The sequence below is a fragment of the Xenopus tropicalis genome, chromosome 10, assembly GCF_000004195.4.
Source record: "Xenopus tropicalis strain Nigerian chromosome 10, UCB_Xtro_10.0, whole genome shotgun sequence".
In the NCBI taxonomy this organism is placed as follows: domain Eukaryota; kingdom Metazoa; phylum Chordata; class Amphibia; order Anura; family Pipidae; genus Xenopus; species Xenopus tropicalis.
Window position 1 is genome coordinate 51,686,262 of NC_030686.2, and position 22,731 is coordinate 51,708,992.

Genomic DNA, 22,731 nt, shown 5'->3' on the forward strand with positions numbered 1-22,731 from the left:
TTCCTGGGCCTAATCCACTCCCTCCCAGGTGACGCCAGAAGGGGGCTGTCCGTGTTAGGGAACGCCTACCGGAAAAGCAGGAGCTTGTGTGTGGGGAATGGCGGTTCCTACCGGGATACTGAGCTTTATACCGTGAGCCCCGCAGGAACCGAGACATGGCGCCTCTGCTGGCCCTCCTGCTGCTCTTCCTCACGGTGAGTTTCCTGCCCCCCCCCCCGTACCTGCCCCCCCCCCGTACCTGCCCCCCCCCGTACCTGCCCCCCCCCGTACCTGCCCGGCTATCTGCCCCCCCCCCGTACCTGCCCGGCTATCTGCCCCCCCCCGTACCTGCCCGGCTATCTGCCCCCCCCGTACCTGCCCGGCTATCTGCCCCCCCCCCCGTACCTGCCCGGCTATCTGCCCCCCCCCCGTACCTGCCCGGCTATCTGCCCCCCCCCCCGTACCTGCCTGGCTATCTGCCCCCCCCCGTACCTGCCTGGCTATCTGCCCCCCCGTACCTGCCTGGCTATTGCCCCCCGTACCTGCCTGGCTATCTGCCCCCCCCGTACCTGCCTGGCTATCTGCCCCCCCCGTACCTGCCCGGCTATCTGCCCCCCCCGTACCTGCCCGGCTATCTGCCCCCCCCCCCGTACCTGCCCTGCTATCTGCCCCCCCCGTACCTGCCTGGCTATCTGCCCCCCCCGTACCTGCCTGGCTATCTGCCCCCCCCCGTACCTGCCTGGCTATCTGCCCCCCCGTACCTGCCCTGCTATCTGCCCCCCCCGTACCTGCCTGGCTATCTGCCCCCCCCGTACCTGCCTGGCTATCTGCCCCCCCCGTACCTGCCTGGCTATCTGCCCCCCCGTACCTGCCCTGCTATCTGCCCCCCCGTACCTGCCCGGCTATCTGCCCCCCCCGTACCTGCCCTGCTATCTGCCCCCCCCCGTACCTGCCTGGCTATCTGCCCCCCCCGTACCTGCCCTGCTATCTGCCCCCCCGTACCTGCCCGGCTATCTGCCCCCCCCGCCCGTACCTGCCCTGCTATCTGCCCCCCCCCGTACCTGCCCGGCTATCTGCCCCCCCGTACCTGCCCGCTATCTGCCCCCGTACCTGCCCGGCTATCTGCCCCCCCGTACCTGCCGCTATCTGCCCCCCCTACCTGCCCGGCTATCTGCCCCCCGTACCTGCCCGGCTATCTGCCCCCCCCGTACCTGCCCGGCTATCTGCCCCCCCCCCGTACCTGCCCGGCTATCTGCCCCCCCCGTACCTGCCCGGCTATCTGCCCCCCCCGTACCTGCCCGGCTATCTGCCCCCCCCGTACCTGCCCGGCTATCTGCCCCCCCCCGTACCTGCCCGGCTATCTGCCCCCCCCCGTACCTGCCCGGCTATCTGCCCCCCCCCGTACCTGCCCGGCTATCTGCCCCCCCCCCCCCCGTACCTGCCCGGCTATCTGCCCCCCCCCGTACCTGCCCGGCTATCTGCCCCCCCCGTACCTGCCCGGCTATCTGCCCCCCCCGTACCTGCCCGGCTATCTGCCCCCCCCGTACCTGCCGGCTATCTGCCCCCCCCGTACCTGCCCCTTAGTCACTTGTCTGGGTTCCATCCCCACTTTCCTACCCGCTATCTCCCTGCCTCACTGCTCCTCCCCTATACCCCCCATATGTCTCCCGCCTGCCCCCCATATGTCTCCCGCCTGCCCCCCATATGTCTCCCGCCTGCCCCCCATATGTCTCCCGCCTGCCCCCCATATGTCTCCCGCCTGCCCCCTGTACGGGCACTGGGAGGGGGTAGGTGCCGATCACAGTGCAATATATGCTGTACCGTATGGGCGCTGGGAGGGGGGTAGGTGCAGATCACGGGGCAATATATGCTGTACCGTATGGGCGCTGGGAAGGGGTAGGTGCAGATCACGGGGCAATATATGCTGTACCGTATGGGCGCTGGGAGGGGGGTAGGTGCAGATCACGGGGCAATATATGCTGTACCGTATGGGCGCTGGGAAGGGGTAGGTGCCGATCACGGGGCAATATATGCTGTACCGTATGGGCGCTGGGAAGGGGTAGGTGCAGATCACGGGGCAATATATGCTGTACCGTATGGGCGCTGGGAAGGGGTAGGTGCCGATCACGGGGCAATATATGCTGTACCGTATGGGCACTGGGAGGGGGTAGGTGTCTGCGTCTGTGTTTGTTCTGTATCTGAGAAAGGAAAATATTTGCTTCTAGAACGTTCAGTTCTCCATGTGGGACGGGGAGGTCTCTGTGCCCAGCGCTGGTACTGCCCCAGCCTCTTTGTGCAACTTATCTGCCCCCGGGCACTAGGGGCAAGCCTTCTGTCACGCTGTGCCCCTGTGGGTGGGAAGGTACTGCCGTGCTGTGGCCCCTGTGGGTAGGTGGGAAGGCGCTGCCGCACTGTGGGTGGGTGGGAAGGCGCTGCCACATTGTGCCCCTGTGGGTGGGAAGGCGCTGCCACGTGGTTCCCCGTGGGTGGGAAGGCGCTGCCACATTGTGCCCCTGTGGGTGGGAAGGCACTGCCACGTGGTTCCCCGTGGGTGGGAAGGCGCTGCCACGTGGTTCCCTGTGGGTGGGTGGGAAGGCGCTGCCACGTGGTTCCCTGTGGGTGGGTGGGAAGGCGCTGCCACGTGGTTCCCTGTGGGTGGGTGGGAAGGCGCTGCCACGTGGTTCCCTGTGGGTGGGTGGGAAGGCGCTGCCGCGTGGTTCCCTGTGGGTGGGTGGGAAGGCGCTGCTGCCCTGTGGGTGGGTGGGAAGGTGCTGCCACGTGGTTCCCCGTGGGTGGGTGGGAAGGCGCTGCCGCCCTGTGGGTGGGTGGGAAGGTGCTGCCACGTGGTTCCCTGTGGGTGGGTGGGAAGGCGCTGCCGCCCTGTGGGTGGGTGGGAAGGTGCTGCCACGTGGTTCCCCGTGGGTGGGTGGGAAGGCGCTGCCACGTGGTTCCCCATGGGTGGGTGGGAAGGCGCTGCCACCCTGTGGGTGGGAAGGCGCTGCCACATTGTGCCCGGTGGGTGGGTGGGAAGGCGCTGCCATGTTGTGCCCCGTGGGTGGGTGGGAAGACGCTGCAGCCCTGTGGCCCCTGTGGGTGTGAAGGCACTGCCGCGCTGTTGCCCTTGTGGGTGGGTGGGAAGGCGCTGCCACGCTGTTCTTGCCCCATATGCTGGCAGCCCCCCTGCCGCACACAGAGCCGACACACAGGCGCCACATAAGAAACCAACGTGTGGCTGCAGCTCTCTGCGCTGTTTCTGCCCCTGAGGTTTCCTGACAAACTGGCAGAAATGGGCACTTAGTGGGGCCGCCAGGCTGATGCCAGTCAGAGCTCTCTGTGCCACTAGTGCCATGTATTGTCTCTGCGCTGGCAGAATTGCCCTTCCAGCTGGAGGGTCCCAGCTCCTACGCTGAAATCATGTCAGGGGCCCTCCTGCCTAAGAGACACGTGGGTAGAACATGCCCAGGCCCCCAGCTGTTCTTGTGCCCCCAGAGGCAGCCATTTTGTCCTGTGCAGTGCCACCCCTCATGCCAACTATCTGCCATGCTCACCAGTCACATGGGCGGCCCTCCTGCTCTGTGGTGCCACCTGGTGGCTGAGGAGGATTCAGCTACATGTTAACCCCTTGTTTGTATAATGGATTGCTGGGCAGGTGGGCTAACAATCTATTTGTGGTTTTGCAGTGGGGGGGGAGCGGCAGTACCACAGTCTCCCTGCCAGAGACGCTGCTCTTTGTCTCCACGCTGGATGGGAGCCTTCACGCCATCAGTAAGCGCACTGGCGCCATCAGGTGGTCCCTGAAAGAAGGTAAAAGGGGGGTTCTGCTGGGGGGGGGGGGATTGTCCTGCGCCATTTTGTTCCTTGTGTGTCCTGTAATGCATCAGTCAGGGGGTACAGGGGGGCCCCAGCCCCGCAGCAGGGAGGGTAGAAGCTCATCGTGCCCATGCACTCGCCGGTGAGGAGCCCCCTTAGTCCCTAACAAGTTCTGTACTGAAATCAGCGCGTCCCCTTCTTTATCAGCCCCCAGAATGGCCGGGGTGAAACTATGCGCCCCCCTAGCCCCCCACTTTATCACTACTCCCTGGCCTCACAGATACACTGGTGCTTTATCCACGACCCCTATAGCCCCACCCCCCACTTTATCACTACTCCCTGGCCTCACAGATACACCGCTGCTTTATCCACGACCCCTATAGCCCCACTGCCCCACTCCCCACTTTATCACTACTCCCTGGCCTCACAGATACACCGCTGCTTTATCCACGACCCCTATAGCCCCACTGCCCCACTCCCCACTTTATCACTACTCCCTGGCCTCACAGATACACCGGTGCTTTATCCACGACCCCTATAGCCCCACTGCCCCACTCCCCACTTTATCACTACTCCCTGGCCTCACAGATACACCGGTGCTTTATCCACGACCCCTATAGCCCCACCCCCCACTTTATCACTACTCCCTGGCCTCACAGATACACCGGTGCTTTATCCACGACCCCTATAGCCCCACTCCCCACTTTATCACTACTCCCTGGCCTCACAGATACACCGCTGCTTTATCCACGACCCCTATAGCCCCACCCCCACTTTATCACTACTCCCTGGCCTCACAGATACACCGCTGCTTTATCCACGACCCCTATAGCCCCACTCCCCACTTTATCACTACTCCCTGGCCTCACAGATACACCGCTGCTTTATCCACGACCCCTATAGCTCCACCCCCACTTTATCACTACTCCCTGGCCTCACAGATACACTGGTGCTTTATCCACGACCCCTATAGCCCCACCCCCCACTTTATCACTACTCCCTGGCCTCACAGATACACCGCTGCTTTATCCACGACCCCTATAGCTCCACCCCCCACTTTATCACTACTCCCTGGCCTCACAGATACACCGCTGCTTTATCCACGACCCCTATAGCCCCACCCCCCACTTTATCACTACTCCCTGGCCTCACAGATACACCGGTGCTTTATCCACGACCCCTATAGCTCCCCTGCCCCACTCCCCACTTTATCACTACTCCCTGGCCTCACAGATACACTGGTGCTTTATCCACGACCCCTATAGCCCCACCCCCCACTTTATCACTACTCCCTGGCCTCACAGATACACCGCTGCTTTATCCACGACCCCTATAGCCCCACCCCCCACTTTATCACTACTCCCTGGCCTCACAGATACACCGCTGCTTTATCCACGACCCCTATAGCCCCACCCCCCACTTTATCACTACTCCCTGGCCTCACAGATACACTGGTGCTTTATCCACGACCCCTATAGCCCCACCCCCCACTTTATCACTACTCCCTGGCCTCACAGATACACCGCTGCTTTATCCACGACCCCTATAGCCCCACCCCCCACTTTATCACTACTCCCTGGCCTCACAGATACACCGGTGCTTTATCCACGACCCCTATAGCCCCACCCCCCACTTTATCACTACTCCCTGGCCTCACAGATACACCGCTGCTTTATCCACGACCCCTATAGCCCCACCCCCCACTTTATCACTACTCCCTGGCCTCACAGATACACTGGTGCTTTATCCACGACCCCTATAGCTCCACCCCCCACTTTATCACTACTCCCTGGCCTCACAGATACACTGGTGCTTTATCCACGACCCCTATAGCCCCACTGCCCCACTCCCCACTTTATCACTACTCCCTGGCCTCACAGATACACCGGTGCTTTATCCACGACCCCTATAGCTCCCCTGCCCCACTCCCCACTTTATCACTACTCCCTGGCCTCACAGATACACCGGTGCTTTATCCACGACCCCTATAGCTCCCCTGCCCCACTCCCCACTTTATCACTACTCCCTGGCCTCACAGATACACCGGTGCTTTATCCACGACCCCTATAGCTCCCCTGCCCCACTCCCCACTTTATCACTACTCCCTGGCCTCACAGATACACCGGTGCTTTATCCACGACCCCTATAGCTCCCCTGCCCCACTCCCCACTTTATCACTACTCCCTGGCCTCACAGATACACCGGTGCTTTATCCACGACCCCTATAGCCCCACTGCCCCACTCCCCACTTTATCACTACTCCCTGGCCTCACAGATACACCGGTGCTTTATCCACGACCCCTATAGCCCCACTGCCCCACTCCCCACTTTATCACTACTCCCTGGCCTCACAGATACACTGGTGCTTTATCCACGACCCCTATAGCCCCACTGCCCCACTCCCCACTTTATCACTACTCCCTGGCCTCACAGATACACTGGTGCTTTATCCACGACCCCTATAGCTCCCCTGCCCCACTCCCCACTTTCACTACTCCCTGGCCTCACAGATACACTGGTGCTTTATCCACGACCCCTATAGCCCCACTGCCCCACTCCCCACTTTATCACTACTCCCTGGCCTCACAGATACACCGGTGCTTTATCCACGACCCCTATAGCTCCCCTGCCCCACTCCCCACTTTATCACTACTCCCTGGCCTCACAGATACACTGGTGCTTTATCCACGACCCCTATAGCCCCACTGCCCCACTCCCCACTTTATCACTACTCCCTGGCCTCACAGATACACTGGTGCTTTATCCACGACCCCTATAGCCCCACTCCCCACTTTATCACTACTCCCTGGCCTCACAGATACACTGGTGCTTTATCCACGACCCCTATAGCCCCACTCCCCACTTTATCACTACTCCCTGGCCTCACAGATACACCGGTGCTTTATCCACGACCCCTATAGCTCCCCTGCCCCACTCCCCACTTTATCACTACTCCCTGGCCTCACAGATACACCGGTGCTTTATCCACGACCCCTATAGCTCCACTCCCCACTTTATCACTACTCCCTGGCCTCACAGATACACCGGTGCTTTATCCACGACCCCTATAGCTCCACCCCCCACTTTATCACTACTCCCTGGCCTCACAGATACACCGGTGCTTTATCCACGACCCCTATAGCCCAAATACACAGCTCCAGGCAACGAGGCTCCCAGGAAGGCCTGAGCCATGTTCCTACCGACCGCTTAAAGCCCCCCTGCCAACAACTCTAACCATCCGGCGTAAAGCTGGCACCATAGCACCCTACTCCCCTGCTGCCCTTACTCACCCTACTCACCCTACTCCCCCGCTGCCCTTACTCACCCTACTCACCCTACTCCCCCGCTGCCCTTACTCACCCTACTCACCCTACTCCCCCGCTGCCCTTACTCACCCTACTCCCCCGCTGCCCTTACTCACCCTACTCACCCTACTCCCCCGCTGCCCTTACTCACCCTACTCCCCCGCTGCCCTTACTCACCCTACTCCCCCGCTGCCCTTACTCACCCTACTCCCCCGCTGCCCTTACTCACCTACTCCCCCGCTGCCCTTACTCACCCTACTCCCCCGCTGCCCTTACTCACCCTACTCCCCCGCTGCCCTTACTCACCCTACTCCCCCGCTGCCCTTACTCACCCTACTCCCCCGCTGCCCTTACTCACCCTACTCCCCCGCTGCCCTTACTCACCCTACTCCCCCGCTGCCCTTACTCACCCTACTCCCCCGCTGCCCTTACTCACCCTACTCCCCCGCTGCCCTTACTCACCCTACTCCCCCGCTGCCCCTTACTCACCCTACTCCCCCGCTGCCCTTACTCACCCTACTCCCCGCTGCCCTTACTCACCCCTACTCCCCTACTCCCCCCTACTCACCCTACTCCCCCTACTCCCCCGCTGCCCTTACTCGCCCTACTCCCCCGCTGCCCTTACTCGCCCTACTCCCCCGCTGCCCTTACTCGCCCTACTCCCCCGCTGCCTTACTCGCCCTACTCCCCCGCTGCCCTTACTCGCCCTACTCCCCCCGCTGCCCTTACTCACCCTACACCCCCGCTGCCCTTACTCACCCTACTCCCCCGCTGCCCTTACTCACCCCTACTCCCCCGCTGCCCTTACTCACCCTACTCACCCTACTCCCCCGCTGCCCTTACTCACCCTACTCACCCGCTGCCCTTACTCGCTCTACTCCCCCGCTGCCCTTACTCGCCCTACTCCCCCCGCTGCCCTTACTCACCCTACTCCCCCGCTGCCCTTACTCACCCTACTCACCCTACTCCCCCGCTGCCCTTACTCACCCTACTCACCCGCTGCCCTTACTCGCTCTACTCCCCCGCTGCCCTTACTCGCCCTACTCCCCCGCCGCCCTTACTCGCCCTACTCCCCCGCCGCCCTTACTCGCCCTACTCCCCCGCCGCCCTTACTCGCCCTACTCCCCCGCCGCCCTTACTCGCCCTACTCCCCCGCCGCCCTTACTCGCCCTACTCCCCCGCCGCCCTTACTCGCCCTACTCCCCCGCCGCCCTTACTCACCCTACTCCCCCGCCGCCCTTACTCACCCTACTCCCCCGCCGCCCTTACTCACCCTACTCCCCCGCCGCCCTTACTCACCCTACTCCCCCCCCCCCCCCCCCCCCCCCCTTACTCACGACTAGGCTTCCGCTCCGGGGTAACCAACACTTACCACAATTCAGGTCACTACACAACGTCATGTATTGGCCTCGTCACAATATTAAATCCCTGGGAGATCTAGTGGATCCCTCAGCCTTCCCAACACGCACAGACCCGAGAGAAACTCTGCAACCAACTCTCCCCCGTTATAAATATTTGCAGCTGCGATCAGCATTCAGGGTCCCAAACCCCTCCGCTCCGCACAGATATGGGGGCTCCCCAGTACCAGCACTCACCCAAGGTGATTGGGATCAGGCACCATGTACAACTATCTCATATCTACTGGAGATTAATACAGTACATCCCCTGTATATGGGCACAGAACCCCTCAGTGACTGCTAATATCCTTATCATTTACAGTAGGGGGTACATTATCCCTTATAATACATGAGTGATACTCAGAGTTCCCTGTATAACTCAGCCTGCAGCCTTGTGCCTTTATATGGGGGGCACAGAACCCCTCAGTGACTGCTAATATCCTTATCATTTACAGTAGGGGGTACATTATCCCTTATAATACATGAGTGATACTCAGAGTTCCCTGTATAACTCAGCCTGCAGCCTTGTGCCTTTATATGGGGGGCACAGAACCCCTCAGTGACTGCTAATATCCTTATCATTTACAGTAGGGGGTACATTATCCCTTATAATACATGAGTGATACTCAGAGTTCCCTGTATAACTCAGCCTGCAGCCTTGTGCCTTTATATGGGGGGCACAGAACCCCTCAGTGACTGCTAATATCCTTATCATTTACAGTAGGGGGTACATTATCCCTTATAATACATGAGTGATACTCGGGGTCAGGCTCTTGCCCTATTCCCATGTATGTGTTGCCCTGGGGCAGGTAGAATTGGGCAGGTTCCAGCCCTTGGGAGACATTTGATTGGTGGGATTCCAATAAAGGCTTTTCTTGCTCTTCTCTCTGCAGATCCAGTCCTGCAAGTTCCGACGCATGTAGCAGAGTAAGTTCTTTATCCTATTGGCCTCTACTATTGGCTGCATTCTCTGAGCGCTGTGACTCCTTCCTCTGCCTGGTGCTGTTGGACTACAACTCCCATCATTCTTTCAGCCTAAATGATAAGTTGAAGGAATGCTGGGGGTTCTAGTCCAGAAACATCTTGGGCTGAATGATAAGAAATAGGCAATGATTTATACCGGTTTCAGCGGGAACAGAGGTTGTCTGGGGCCCAAGTAAGAGCTTATATACTGTGGGGAGGCCACTGAGCAACTATAGTAGCCATATGGGCATGAAGCAGTGCCGCCATGTCGCAGCTGATGGAAGCTGGGCATAGTACTGGGCCCCACTGGCGTAACTATATGCTACTGGGCCCCACTGACGTAACTATACGCTACTGGGCCCCACTGGCGTAACTATACTCTACTGGGCCCCACTGGCGTAACTATACTCTACTGGGCCCCACTGGCGTAACTATACTCTACTGGGCCCCACTGGCGTAACTGTACGCTACTGGGCCCCACTGGCGTAACTGTATGCTACTGGGCCCCACTGGCGTAACTGTATGCTACTGGGCCCCACTGGCGTAACTGTATGCTACTGGGCCCCACTGGCGTAACTGTGTGCTACTGGGCCCCACTGGCGTAACTGTGTGCTACTGGGCCCCACTGGCGTAACTGTGTGCTACTGGGCCCACTGGCGTAACTGTGTGCTACTGGGCCCCACTGGCGTAACTGTGTGCTACTGGGCCCCACTGGCGTAACTGTGTGCTACTGGGCCCCACTGGCGTAACTGTGTGCTACTGGGCCCCACTGGCGTAACTGTGTGCTACTGGGCCCCACTGGCGTAACTGTGTGCTACTGGGCCCCACTGGCGTAACTGTGTGCTACTGGGCCCCACTGGCGTAACTGTATGCTACTGGGCCCCACTGGCGTAACTGTATGCTACTGGGCCCCACTGGCGTAACTGTGTGCTACTGGGCCCCACAGTAAATTAATTTAGGGCCCCAAAACATTGCTATATCCTATCATGTTATATTGAAATGACTTATTGATTAGGGGCCCCTCCATTCCTGGGGCTCTGCAGTAACCCCACAGGGCCCCATATTGTGCTTGTGCCCAGCCTGCCGGCCTTCACTGTAGCAGCACCCACTGCCTGCCGGCCTTCACTATAGCAGCACCCACTGCCTGCCCGCCTTCACTGTGGCAGCACCCATGTCACCCACCCATATACTTGCTATGCTTTCAGGCCGGCTTTCCTCCCCGACCCCAACGATGGCAGCCTCTACACTCTGGGGAGCAAGAACAAGGAAGGGCTGACGGTAAGTAGCTATTCCCCTTCCTCTGTAAGGGGGCGCTGTAGGCTCAGCTTAGGGGGGGGGTCAGATAGGGTCTGTGCCACTGTGACAGAATGCTCTGTTATACGGATAGCTAGAATCTCAGCCATAAAGCAGGGCAGGACTGCTGCTTACAATGGGGGGGATCAGATAGGATCTGTGCCACTGTGACAGAATGCTCTGTTATACAGATAGCTAGAATCTCAGCCATAAAGCAGGGCAGGACTGCTGCTTACAATGGGGGGGATCAGATAGGATCTGTGCCACTGTGACAGAATGCTCTGTTATACAGATTGCTAGAATCTCAGCCATAAAGCAGGGCAGGACTGCTGCTTACAATGGGGGGGGGGGGGGATCAGATAGGATCTGTGCCACTGTGACAGAATGCTCTGTTATACAGATAGCTAGAATCTCAGCCATAAAGCAGGGCAGGACTGCTGCTTACAATGGGGGGATCAGATAGGATCTGTGCCACTGTGACAGAATGCTCTGTTATACAGATAGCTAGAATCTCAGCCATAAAGCAGGGCAGGACTGCTGCTTACAATGGGGGGGGGGGATCAGATAGGATCTGTGCCACTGTGACAGAATGCTCTGTTATACAGATAGCTAGAATCTCAGCCATAAAGCAGGGCAGGACTGCTGCTTACAATGGGGGGGATCAGATAGGATCTGTGCCACTGTGACAGAATGCTCTGTTATACAGATAGCTAGAATCTCAGCCATAAAGCAGGGCAGGACTGCTGCTTACAATGGGGGGATCAGATAGGATCTGTGCCACTGTGACAGAATGCTCTGTTATACGGATAGCTAGAATCTCAGCCATAAAGCAGGGCAGGACTGCTGCTTACAATGGGGGGGATCAGATAGGATCTGTGCCACTGTGACAGAATGCTCTGTTATACAGATAGCTAGAATCTCAGCCATAAAGCAGGGCAGGACTGCTGCTTACAATGGGGGGATCAGATAGGATCTGTGCCACTGTGACAGAATGCTCTGTTATACAGATAGCTAGAATCTCAGCCATAAAGCAGGGCAGGACTGCTGCTTACAATGGGGGGATCAGATAGGATCTGTGCCACTGTGACAGAATGCTCTGTTATACAGATAGCTAGAATCTCAGCCATAAAGCAGGGCAGGACTGCTGCTTACAATGGGGGGATCAGATAGGATCTGTGCCACTGTGACAGAATGCTCTGTTATACAGATAGCTAGAATCTCAGCCATAAAGCAGGGCGGGACTGCTGCTTACAATGGGGGGGATCAGATAGGATCTGTGCCACTGTGACAGAATGCTCTGTTATACAGATAGCTAGAATCTCAGCCATAAAGCAGGGCAGGACTGCTGCTTACAATGGGGGGATAGGATCTGTGCCACTGTGACAGAATGCTCTGTTATACAGATAGCTAGAATCTCAGCCATAAAGCAGGGCAGGACTGCTGCTTACAATGGGGGGATCAGATAGGATCTGTGCCACTGTGACAGAATGCTCTGTTATACAGATAGCTAGAATCTCAGCCATAAAGCAGGGCAGGACTGCTGCTTACAATGGGGGGGGGGGGGGGGGGGATCAGATAGGATCTGTGCCACTGTGACAGAATGCTCTGTTATACAGATAGCTAGAATCTCAGCCATAAAGCAGGGCAGGACTGCTGCTTACAATGGGGGGATCAGATAGGATCTGTGTCACTGTGACAGAATGCTCTGTTATACAGATAGCTAGAATCTCAGCCATAAAGCAGGGCAGGACTGCTGCTTACAATGGGGGGGGATAGGATCTGTGCCACTGTGACAGAATGCTCTGTTATACAGATAGCTAGAATCTCAGCCATAAAGCAGGGCAGGACTGCTGCTTACAATGGGGGGATCAGATAGGATCTGTGCCACTGTGACAGAATGCTCTGTTATACAGATAGCTAGAATCTCAGCCATAAAGCAGGGCAGGACTGCTGCTTACAATGGGGGGATCAGATAGGATCTGTGCCACTGTGACAGAATGCTCTGTTATACAGATAGCTAGAATCTCAGCCATAAAGCAGGGCAGGACTGCTGCTTACAATGGGGGGATCAGATAGGATCTGTGCCACTGTGACAGAATGCTCTGTTATACAGATAGCTAGAATCTCAGCCATAAAGCAGGGCAGGACTGCTGCTTACAATGGGGGATCAGATAGGATCTGTGCCACTGTGACAGAATGCTCTGTTATACAGATAGCTAGAATCTCAGCCATAAAGCAGGGCAGGACTGCTGCTTACAATGGGGGGATCAGATAGGATCTGTGCCACTATGACAGAATGCTCTGTTATACAGATAGCTAGAATCTCAGCCATAAAGCAGGGCAGGACTGCTGCTTACAATGCGGGGGGGGGATCAGATAGGATGGAAATAAGTCTGGCAACCTAACCCAATTTGAGTATCCCAGCCCTGCTTTATGGCTAAGTTGCCAGACTTATTTCCATAATCAATATAAACTGGATACTTTTGGTAGGAAGGGGTGGGTACAATTCTGTTCTTCCTGCCTGGCAGGTAAGTGGCCGCACACCCTATCAGCTAGGGGCAACTCTCTGTGGGACTGTTGCTGCAATGCAGTGGGTAGCTGTGTGTGACTTGCCCCATAGCAAACAATGGTTCCTATTTATTGCAGCTATAAATCTCACAGTCGCAGGAGGGAGGGGCTCTTTGGGGAAACACTGAGACTGTGACCCGGACATGCCGGAGCCTGCATCCCCCCCGGACCCCCACTCGGCAATTCTTTCACTCACTCTGTGCTTTTCTCTTCCCACAGAAACTGCCATTTACAATCCCAGAGTTGGTCCAGGCCTCTCCCTGCCGGAGCTCAGACGGTGTCTTGTACATGGGTGAGTCCCGCTAATGCCCCTGCAGTAGCCCCGCCCCCTGACTGGAGCTGCCAGACTGATCCGGGAGGGGCTCTGTGAGATCAGCGCCCAAGCGCTGCAGGCTGCCACCCTCCCCAAGGGCACTGGGGTTTCCTTATTGGGGCAGTTCTACTGATTTACCCCCCCCCCCCCCGTCCCATTGCAGGCAAGAAGCAGGACATTTGGTTCGTCATTGACCTGGTGACTGGGGAGAAGCAACAGACTCTGACGTCCTCCTTCACCGACAGTCTCTGTCCGTCCACCTCGCTGCTCTACCTGGGCAGGACAGGTACCCAGAGAGATACCATGGCACATAGGGACCCCCTGTACTAAGCACAATTCAGCAGGAACAGCCCCCTAAGTTTGCCCATAGCCTGTACAGAGAGATACCATAAAACTATGGCACATAGGGATTCCCCTGTACTAAGCACAATTCAGCAGGAACAGCCCCCTAAGTTTGCCCATAGCCTGTACAGAGAGATACCATAAAACTATGGCACATAGGGATTCCCCTGTACTAAGCACGATTCAGCAGGAACAGCCCCCTAAGTTTGCCCATAGCCTGTACAGAGAGATACCATAAAACTATGGCACATAGGGATTCCCCTGTACTAAGCACAATTCAGCAGGAACAGCCCCCTAAGTTTGCTCATAGCCTGTACATAGAGATACCATAAAACTATGGCACATAGGGATTCCCCTGTACTAAGCACAATTCAGCAGGAACAGCCCCCTAAGTTTGCCCATATCCTGTACAGAGAGATACCATAAAACTTTGGCACATAGGGATTCCCCTGTACTAAGCACAATTCAGCAGGAACAGCCCCCTAAGTTTGCCCATATCCTGTACAGAGAGATACCATAAAACTATGGCACATAGGGATTCCCCTGTACTAAGCACAATTCAGCAGGAACAGCCCCCTAAGTTTGCCCATAGCCTGTACAGAGAGATACCATAAAACTATGGCACATAGGGATTCCCCTGTACTAAGCACAATTCAGCAGGAACAGCCCCCTAAGTTTGCCCATAGCCTGTACAGAGAGATACCATAAAACTATGGCACATAGGGATTCCCCTGTACTAAGCACAATTCAGCAGGAACAGCCCCCTAAGTTTGCCCATATCCTTGCTGATGCCGTGGGTTTGCGTTACAGAATACACCATCACTATGTACGACACGAAGAATAAGGAGCTGCGCTGGAACGCCACGTATCATGACTATGCCGCCACCCTGCCCGACGAGGGCACCGAATACAGTAAGTGCAGCCCAATCTCGCTAGGTGGGAGAGGCCAGGCAGTTGCGCAGCTCATAGCCAATCGCTCTGTCCCTCCCAGAAATGTCCCACTTTGTGTCCAATGGGGATGGCATGGTGGTGACGGTGGACAGCGAGTCGGGGGACGTGCTGTGGATACAGAACTACGCGTCGCCAGTGGTGGCACTATACATGTGGCAGCGGGACGGCCTGAGGAAGGCGCCACACACCAACGTTGCCGTGGAGACCCTGCGCTATCTCACCTTCATGTCCGGCGAGGTCGGCCGCATCACCAAGTGGAAATATCCCTTCCCCAAAGAGACCGAGACCAAGAGCAAACTCATGTACGTACCCCCAGGTGCATCATGGGAAGCCGTTAGGGGCCCTCCGGTAACGGGAGCTTCTGGCTTGGGAGGGACCGGGCAGATGCATCATGGGAAGCCGTTAGGGGCCCTCCGATAATGGGAGCTTCTGGCTTGGGAGGGACCGGGCAGGTGCATCATGGGAAGCCGTTAGGGGACCTCCGATAACGGGAGCTTCTGGCTTGGGAGGGACCGGGCAGGTGCATCATGGGAAGCCGTTAGGGGCCCTCCGATAACGGGAGCTTCTGGCTTGGGAGGGACCGGGCAGGTGCATCATGGGAAGCCATTAGGGGCCCTCCGGTAAGTCCATCAGGGGCCACACCTCCATTTCTGTGCCACTGAGCGAGCTCACAGGGCTCCCCAATCCTTTCCTGTACTGGGGGGTAAGAGCAGCCCCCACTGTGCCACTGAGCGAGCTCACAGGGCCCCCCAATCCTTTCCTGTACTGGGGGGTAAGGGCAGCCCCCACTGTGCCACTGAGCGAGCTCACAGGGCCCCCCAATCCTTTCCTGTACTGGGGGGTAAGAGCAGCCCCCACTGTGCCACTGAGCGAGCTCACAGGGCCCCCCAATCCTTTCCTGTACTGGGGGGTAAGAGCAGCCCCCACTGTGCCACTGAGCGAGCTCACAGGGCCCCCCAATCCTTTCCTGTACTGGGGGGTAAGAGCAGCCCCCACTGTGCCACTGAGCGAGCTCACAGGGCCCCCCAATCCTTTCCTGTACTGGGGGGTAAGAGCAGCCCCCACTGTGCCACTGAGCGAGCTCACAGGGCCCCCCAATCCTTTCCTGTACTGGGGGGTAAGGGCAGCCCCCATTGAGCAAGCTCACAGGGGCCCCCAATCCTTTCCTGTACTGGGGGGGTAAGGGCAGCCCCCACTGTGCCACTGAGTGAGCTCACAGGGCCCCCCAATCCTTTCCTGTACTGGGGGGTAAGGGCAGCCCCCACTGTGCCACTGAGCGAGCTCACAGGGCCCCCCAATCCTTTCCTGTACTGGGGGGTAAGGGCAGCCCCCACTGTGCCACTGAGCGAGCTCACAGGGCCCCCCAATCCTTTCCTGTACTGGGGGGTAAGGGCAGCCCCCACTGTGCCACTGAGCGAGCTCACAGGGCCCCCCAATCCTTTCCTGTACTGGGGGGTAAGGGCAGCCCCCACTGTGCCACTGAGCGAGCTCACAGGGCCCCCCAATCCTTTCCTGTACTGGGGGGTAAGGGCAGCCCCCACTGTGCCACTGAGCGAGCTCACAGGGCCCCCCAATCCTTTCCTGTACTGGGGGGTAAGGGCAGCCCCCACTGTGCCACTGAGCGAGCTCACAGGGCCCCCCAATCCTTTCCTGTACTGGGGGGTAAGGGCAGCCCCCACTGTGCCACTGAGTGAGCTCACAGGGCCCCCCAATCCTTTCCTGTACTGGGGGGTAAGGGCAGCCCCCACTGTGCCACTGAGCGAGCTCACAGGGCCCCCCAATCCTTTCCTGTACTGGGGGGTAAGGGCAGCCCCCACTGTGCCACTGAGTGAGCTCACAGGGCCCCCCAATCCTTTCCTGTACTGGGGGGTAAGGGCAGCCCCCACTGTGCCACTGAGCGAGCTCACAGGGCCCCCCAATCCTTTCCTGTACTGGGGGGTAAGAGCAGCCCCCACTGTGCCACTGAGCGAGCTCACAGGGCCCCCCAATCCTTTCCTGTACTGGGGGGTAAGGGCAGCCCCCATTGAGCAAGCTCACAGGGGCCCCCAATCCTTTCCTGTACTGGGGGGTAAGGGCAGCCCCCACTGTGCCACTGAGTGAGCTCACAGGGCCCCCCAATCCTTTCCTGTACTGGGGGTAAGGGCAGCCCCCACTGTGCCACTGAGCGAGCTCACAGGGCCCCCCAATCCTTTCCTGTACTGGGGGGTAAGGGCAGCCCCCACTGTGCCACTGAGCGAGCTCACAGGGCCCCCCAATCCTTTCCTGTACTGGGGGGTAAGGGCAGCCCCCACTGTGCCACTGAGCGAGCTCACAGGGCCCCCCAATCCTTTCCTGTACTGGGGGGTAAGGGCAGCCCCCACTGTGCCACTGAGCGAGCTCACAGGGCCCCCCAATCCTTTCCTGTACTGGGGGGTAAGGGCAGCCCCCACTGTGCCACTGAGCGAGCTCACAGGGCCCCCAATCCTTTCCTGTACTGGGGGGTAAGGGCAGCCCCCACTGTGCCACTGAGCGAGCTCACAGGGCCCCCCAATCCTTTCCTGTACTGGGGGGTAAGGGCAGCCCCCACTGTGCCACTGAGTGAGCTCACAGGGCCCCCCAATCCTTTCCTGTACTGGGGGGTAAGGGCAGCCCCCACTGTGCCACTGAGCGAGCTCACAGGGCCCCCCAATCCTTTCCTGTACTGGGGGGGTAAGAGCAGCCCCCACTGTGCCACTGACTGTCGTTTCCCCTCAGGCCGACCCTGTACGTGGGCAAATACTCCGCCAGTCTCTACGCTTCCCCCTCGCTGGTCCATGAGGGCGTCACCGTGGTGGTAAGTTGCCCCTTTTGGGGGTTCAGCAGTTACCTCCAAGCATTGCAGTAACATTGGGGGGAGCCCCCATTGGGTTTCAGTGTGCATAATGGGGGGGGGGGGGTTCCCCTGGGGGCCCCGCTGAGTAGAATAAGCCCCACTGCTTTGTATGTTCCCTGCAGCCCAGGGGGAGGGCAATTCCGCTGCTGGACGGGCCCCCCGGCACTGACGGGGCCCCCATTGGGTTTCAGTGTGCATAATGGGGGGGGGGGTTCCCCTGGGGGCCCCGCTGAGTAGAATAAGCCCCACAGCTTTGTATGTTCCCTGCAGCCCAGGGGGAGGGCAATCCCGCTGCTGGACGGGCCCCCCGGCACTGACGGGGCCACCATCGAAGGAGCCGGCGAGTGTGAGTTCACGCCCAGCACAGATCTGAAGATCCCAAAGGACAAGCTGAGTTACTGGCGCAACCAATGGCTGCTCATAGGTACTGGGGCCCCCCTGCCCCCGGCTGGGCTCTTTGTGCTTCCCTGGGGGCCCATTAACCCTTTCCTTTCTGTAGGGCACCACGAGACCCCAAACTCGGCACCAAGCAAACTCCTCGAGACCTTCCCGGCCTCCCTGCCTCGCTCCCAGGAGAACGTCATAGAGGCCGGCGCCGAGAAGCCGCGCTTCCCCGAGGTGAGTGCTCCCTCCAGTCCCAGTGCTGATACTGGGCGGGGCCGTCAGGGTGCCATCTCACTGGCTTTTCCATTCACAGGGCGTTATGGGCGTGGCCAATGAGGCGTCTGAGGATTTCGGCGCCTCCTACTCGCAGGATCTGACTGACATTTCCCGACCGGTCCCTCCCAAGCCAGAAGCTCCCGTGGACTCAATGCTCAAGGATATGGCCACCATTATATTCTGCACCTTCCTACTGGCCGGCTGGGTGGCCTTTGTCATCACATACCCAAAGGTGACGCATTTGGTTACTAATGGTAGGAGCTGCCATATTGTTTGTACAGTATGATGGTTCCGCTTATTGTGTGCCCAGAGCATTCCTTCTCTGTATATTTGTATTTATACATATGGGTAGGGGGTGCCATAGTGTTTCCCTTAGGCAGTACAGTATGGGGGTACAGCTTATTGTGTGCCCAGAACATTCCTTCTCTGTATATTTGTATTTATACATATGGGTAGGGGGTGCCATAGTGTTTCCCTTAGGCAGTACAGTATGGGGGTACAGCTTATTGTGTGCCCAGAGCATTCCTTCTCTGTATATTTGTATTTATACATATGGGTAGGGGGTGCCATAGTGTTTCCCTTAGGCAGTACAGTATGGGGGTACAGCTTATTGTGTGCCCAGAACATTCCCTCTCTGTATATTTGTATTTATACATATGGGTAGGGGGTGCCATAGTGTTTCCCTAGCAGTACAGTATGGGGTACAGCTTATTGTTGCCCAGACATTCCCGTTTTTATATGTGGTTTGTCCTTAGGCAGTACAGTATGGGGTACAGCTTATTGTGTGCCCAGAACATTCCCTCTCTGTATATTTGTATTTATACATATGGGTAGGGGGTGCCATAGTGTTTCCCTTAGACAGTACAGTATGGGGGTACAGCTTTTGTGTGCCCAGAACATTCCCTCTCTGTATATTTGTATTTATACATATGGGTAGGGGGTGCCATAGTGTTTCCCTTAGACAGTACAGTATGGGGGTACAGCTTATTGTGTGCCCAGAACATTCCTTCTCTGTATATTTGTATTTATACATATGGGTAGGGGGTGCCATAGTGTTTCCCTTAGACAGTACAGTATGGGGGTACAGCTTATTGTGTGCCCAGAACATTCCCTCTCTGTATATTTGTATTTATACATATGGGTAGGGGGTGCCATAGTGTTTCCCTTAGACAGTACAGTATGGGGGTACAGCTTATTGTGTGCCCAGAACATTCCTTCTCTGTATATTTGTATTTATACATATGGGTAGGGGGTGCCATAGTGTTTCCCTTAGACAGTACAGTATGGGGGTACAGCTTATTGTGTGCCCAGAACATTCCTTCTCTGTATATTTGTATTTATACATATGGGTAGGGGGTGCCATAGTGTTTCCCTTAGACAGTACAGTATGGGGGTACAGCTTATTGTGTGCCCAGAACATTCCTTCTCTGTATATTTGTATTTATACATATGGGTAGGGGGTGCCGTAGTGTTTCCCTTAGACAGTACAGTATGGGGGTACAGCTTATTGTGTGCCCAGAGCATTCCCTCTCTGTATATTTGTATTTATACATATGGGTAGGGGGTGCCGTAGTGTTTCCCTTAGACAGTACAGTATGGGGGTACAGCTTATTGTGTGCCCAGAACATTCCTTCTCTGTATATTTGTATTTATACATATGGGTAGGGGGTGCCATAGTGTTTCCCTTAGACAGTACAGTACAGTATGGGGGTACAGCTTATTGTGTGCCCAGAACATTCCTTCTCTGTATATTTGTATTTATACATATGGGTAGGGGGTGCCATAGTGTTTCCCTTAGACAGTACAGTATGGGGGTACAGCTTATTGTGTGCCCAGAACATTCCTTCTCTGTATATTTGTATTTATACATATGGGTAGGGGGTGCCATAGTGTTTCCCTTAGACAGTACAGTATGGGGGTACAGCTTATTGTGTGCCCAGAACATTCCCTCTCTGTATATTTGTATTTATACATATGGGTAGGGGGTGCCATAGTGTTTCCCTTAGACAGTACAGTATGGGGATACAGCTTATTGTGTGCCCAGAACATTCCCTCTCTGTATATTTGTATTTATACATATGGGTAGGGGGTGCCATAGTGTTTCCCTTAGACAGTACAGTATGGGGGTACAGCTTATTGTGTGCCCAGAACATTCCTTCTCTGTATATTTGTATTTATACATATGGGAGGGGGTGCCAGGGTGGGGTGTCGGAGCAGTCGGGGGACAGACTGACACTGGGATGATGTTGCTCTTGTGCAATATGAGAGTTTTTCCCCTTTCTGTAGGTAGGAGGTGCCATAGTATTTCCTTTAGACAGTACTGTAGGGGGCCCAGAGCATTCCATGTACTTACATGTGGGGCTGTTTCTCACTAGCAGACAGTACTGTAGGAGGCCCAGAGCATTCCATGTACTTACATGTGGGGCTGTTTGTCACTAGCAGACAGTACTGTAGGAGGCCTAGAGCATTCCATGTACTTACATGCGGGGCTGTTTCTCACTAGCAGACAGTACTGTAGGAGGCCTAGAGCATTCCATGTACTTACATGCGGGGCTTTTTCTCACTAGCAGACAGTACTGTAGGAGGCCTAGAGCATTCCATGTACTTACATGTGGGGCTTTTTCTCACTAGCAGACAGTACTGTAGGAGGCCTAGAGCATTCCATGTACTTACATGCGGGGCTGTTTCTCACTAGCAGACAGTACTGTAGGAGGCCTAGAGCATTCCATGTACTTACATGTGGGGCTGTTTCTCACTAGCAGACAGTACTGTAGGAGGCCTAGAGCATTCCATGTACTTACATGTGGGGCTGTTTCTCACTAGCAGACCGTACTGTAGGAGGCCCAGAGCATTCCATGTACTTACATGTGGGGCTGTTTCTCACTAGCAGACAGTACTGTAGGAGGCCCAGAGCATTCCATGTACTTACATGTGGGGCTGTTTGTCACTAGCAGACAGTACTGTAGGAGGCCTAGAGCATTCCATGTACTTACATGCGGGGCTTTTTCTCACTAGCAGACAGTACTGTAGGGGGCCCAGAGCATTCCATGTACTTACATGTGGGGCTTTTTCTCACTAGCAGACAGTACTGTAGGGGGCCCAGAGCATTCCATGTACTTACATGTGGGGCTGTTTCTCACTAGCAGACAGTACTGTAGGGGGCCCAGAGCATTCCATGTACTTACATGTGGGGCTGTTTCTCACTAGCAGACAGTACTGTAGGGGGCCCAGAGCATTCCATGTACTTACATGTGGGGCTGTTTCTCACTAGCAGACCGTACTGTAGGAGGCCCAGAGCATTCCATGTACTTACATGTGGGGCTGTTTCTCACTAGCAGACAGTACTGTAGGAGGCCCAGAGCATTCCATGTACTTACATGTGGGGCTGTTTCTCACTAGCAGACAGTACTGTAGGAGGCCCAGAGCATTCCATGTACTTACATGTGGGGCTGTTTCTCACTAGCAGACAGTACTGTAGGAGGCCCAGAGCATTCCATGTACTTACATGCGGGGCTTTTTCTCACTAGCAGACAGTACTGTAGGAGGCCTAGAGCATTCCATGTACTTACATGCGGGGCTGTTTCTCACTAGCAGACAGTACTGTAGGGGGCCCAGAGCATTCCATGTACTTACATGCGGGGCTGTTTCTCACTAGCAGACAGTACTGTAGGGGGCCCAGAGCATTCCATGTACTTACATGCGGGGCTTTTTCTCACTAGCAGACAGTACAGCAGCAGCAGCAGTTGCAGCACCAGCAGTTCCAGAAGCAGTTGGAAGAGAAGATTCAGCTGCTGCAGATGCAGAATGTTCTGTTCCAGTCTCCGGCAGATTTGCCCCCAGATGGAGATTATCTGGATATCCCTGGGGGGCAGGGGGAAGGCTCTGCTGTCAGCTCCCCCAATGTCTCCCCAAAAGCTTCCAACCACTCTGTGTGTTCCAACATGTCGGCATCAGAGGGCGCCAGTGTCATCTCCACGGAGCAGGAGGATGCAGGTAGGGGGGCCCCCTGATAGCCTTTTAGGGAGGGGGGGCACTCAGACTGTAGCACAGTACCCACTGGGGGGGGCACTCAGACTGTAGCACAGTACCCACTGGGGGGGGGCACTCAGGCTGTAGCACAGTACCCACTAGGGGGGGGGCAGGCACTCAGTGTAGCACAGTACCCACTGGGGGGCACTCAGACTGTAGCACAGTACCCAGGGGGGGGCACTCAGACTGTAGCACAGTACCCATGGGGGGGGGCACTCAGACTGTAGCACAGTACCCATGGGGGGGGCACTCAGACTGTAGCACAGTACC

General features: G+C 56.7%; 1 protein-coding gene across 1 annotated transcript in view; it reads left to right on the top strand.

The window, feature by feature from the left end:
* The first annotated feature begins 56 nt into the window (after positions 1-56).
* Positions 57-22,731, top strand: part of ern1 (endoplasmic reticulum to nucleus signaling 1) — a 40,079-nt gene continuing 17,404 nt past the window's right edge. Inside the window, exons 1-13 of the mRNA XM_031894216.1 lie at positions 57-194; positions 3,660-3,783; positions 9,385-9,418; positions 10,660-10,732; positions 13,535-13,607; positions 13,792-13,914; positions 14,781-14,882; positions 14,962-15,223; positions 17,655-17,733; positions 18,043-18,196; positions 18,272-18,390; positions 18,470-18,664; positions 22,155-22,425. Coding sequence (XP_031750076.1) covers positions 156-194; positions 3,660-3,783; positions 9,385-9,418; positions 10,660-10,732; positions 13,535-13,607; positions 13,792-13,914; positions 14,781-14,882; positions 14,962-15,223; positions 17,655-17,733; positions 18,043-18,196; positions 18,272-18,390; positions 18,470-18,664; positions 22,155-22,425 — 1,648 coding nt within the window. The 5' untranslated portion in view covers positions 57-155. The remainder of the gene's footprint in view (positions 195-3,659; positions 3,784-9,384; positions 9,419-10,659; positions 10,733-13,534; positions 13,608-13,791; positions 13,915-14,780; positions 14,883-14,961; positions 15,224-17,654; positions 17,734-18,042; positions 18,197-18,271; positions 18,391-18,469; positions 18,665-22,154; positions 22,426-22,731) is intronic.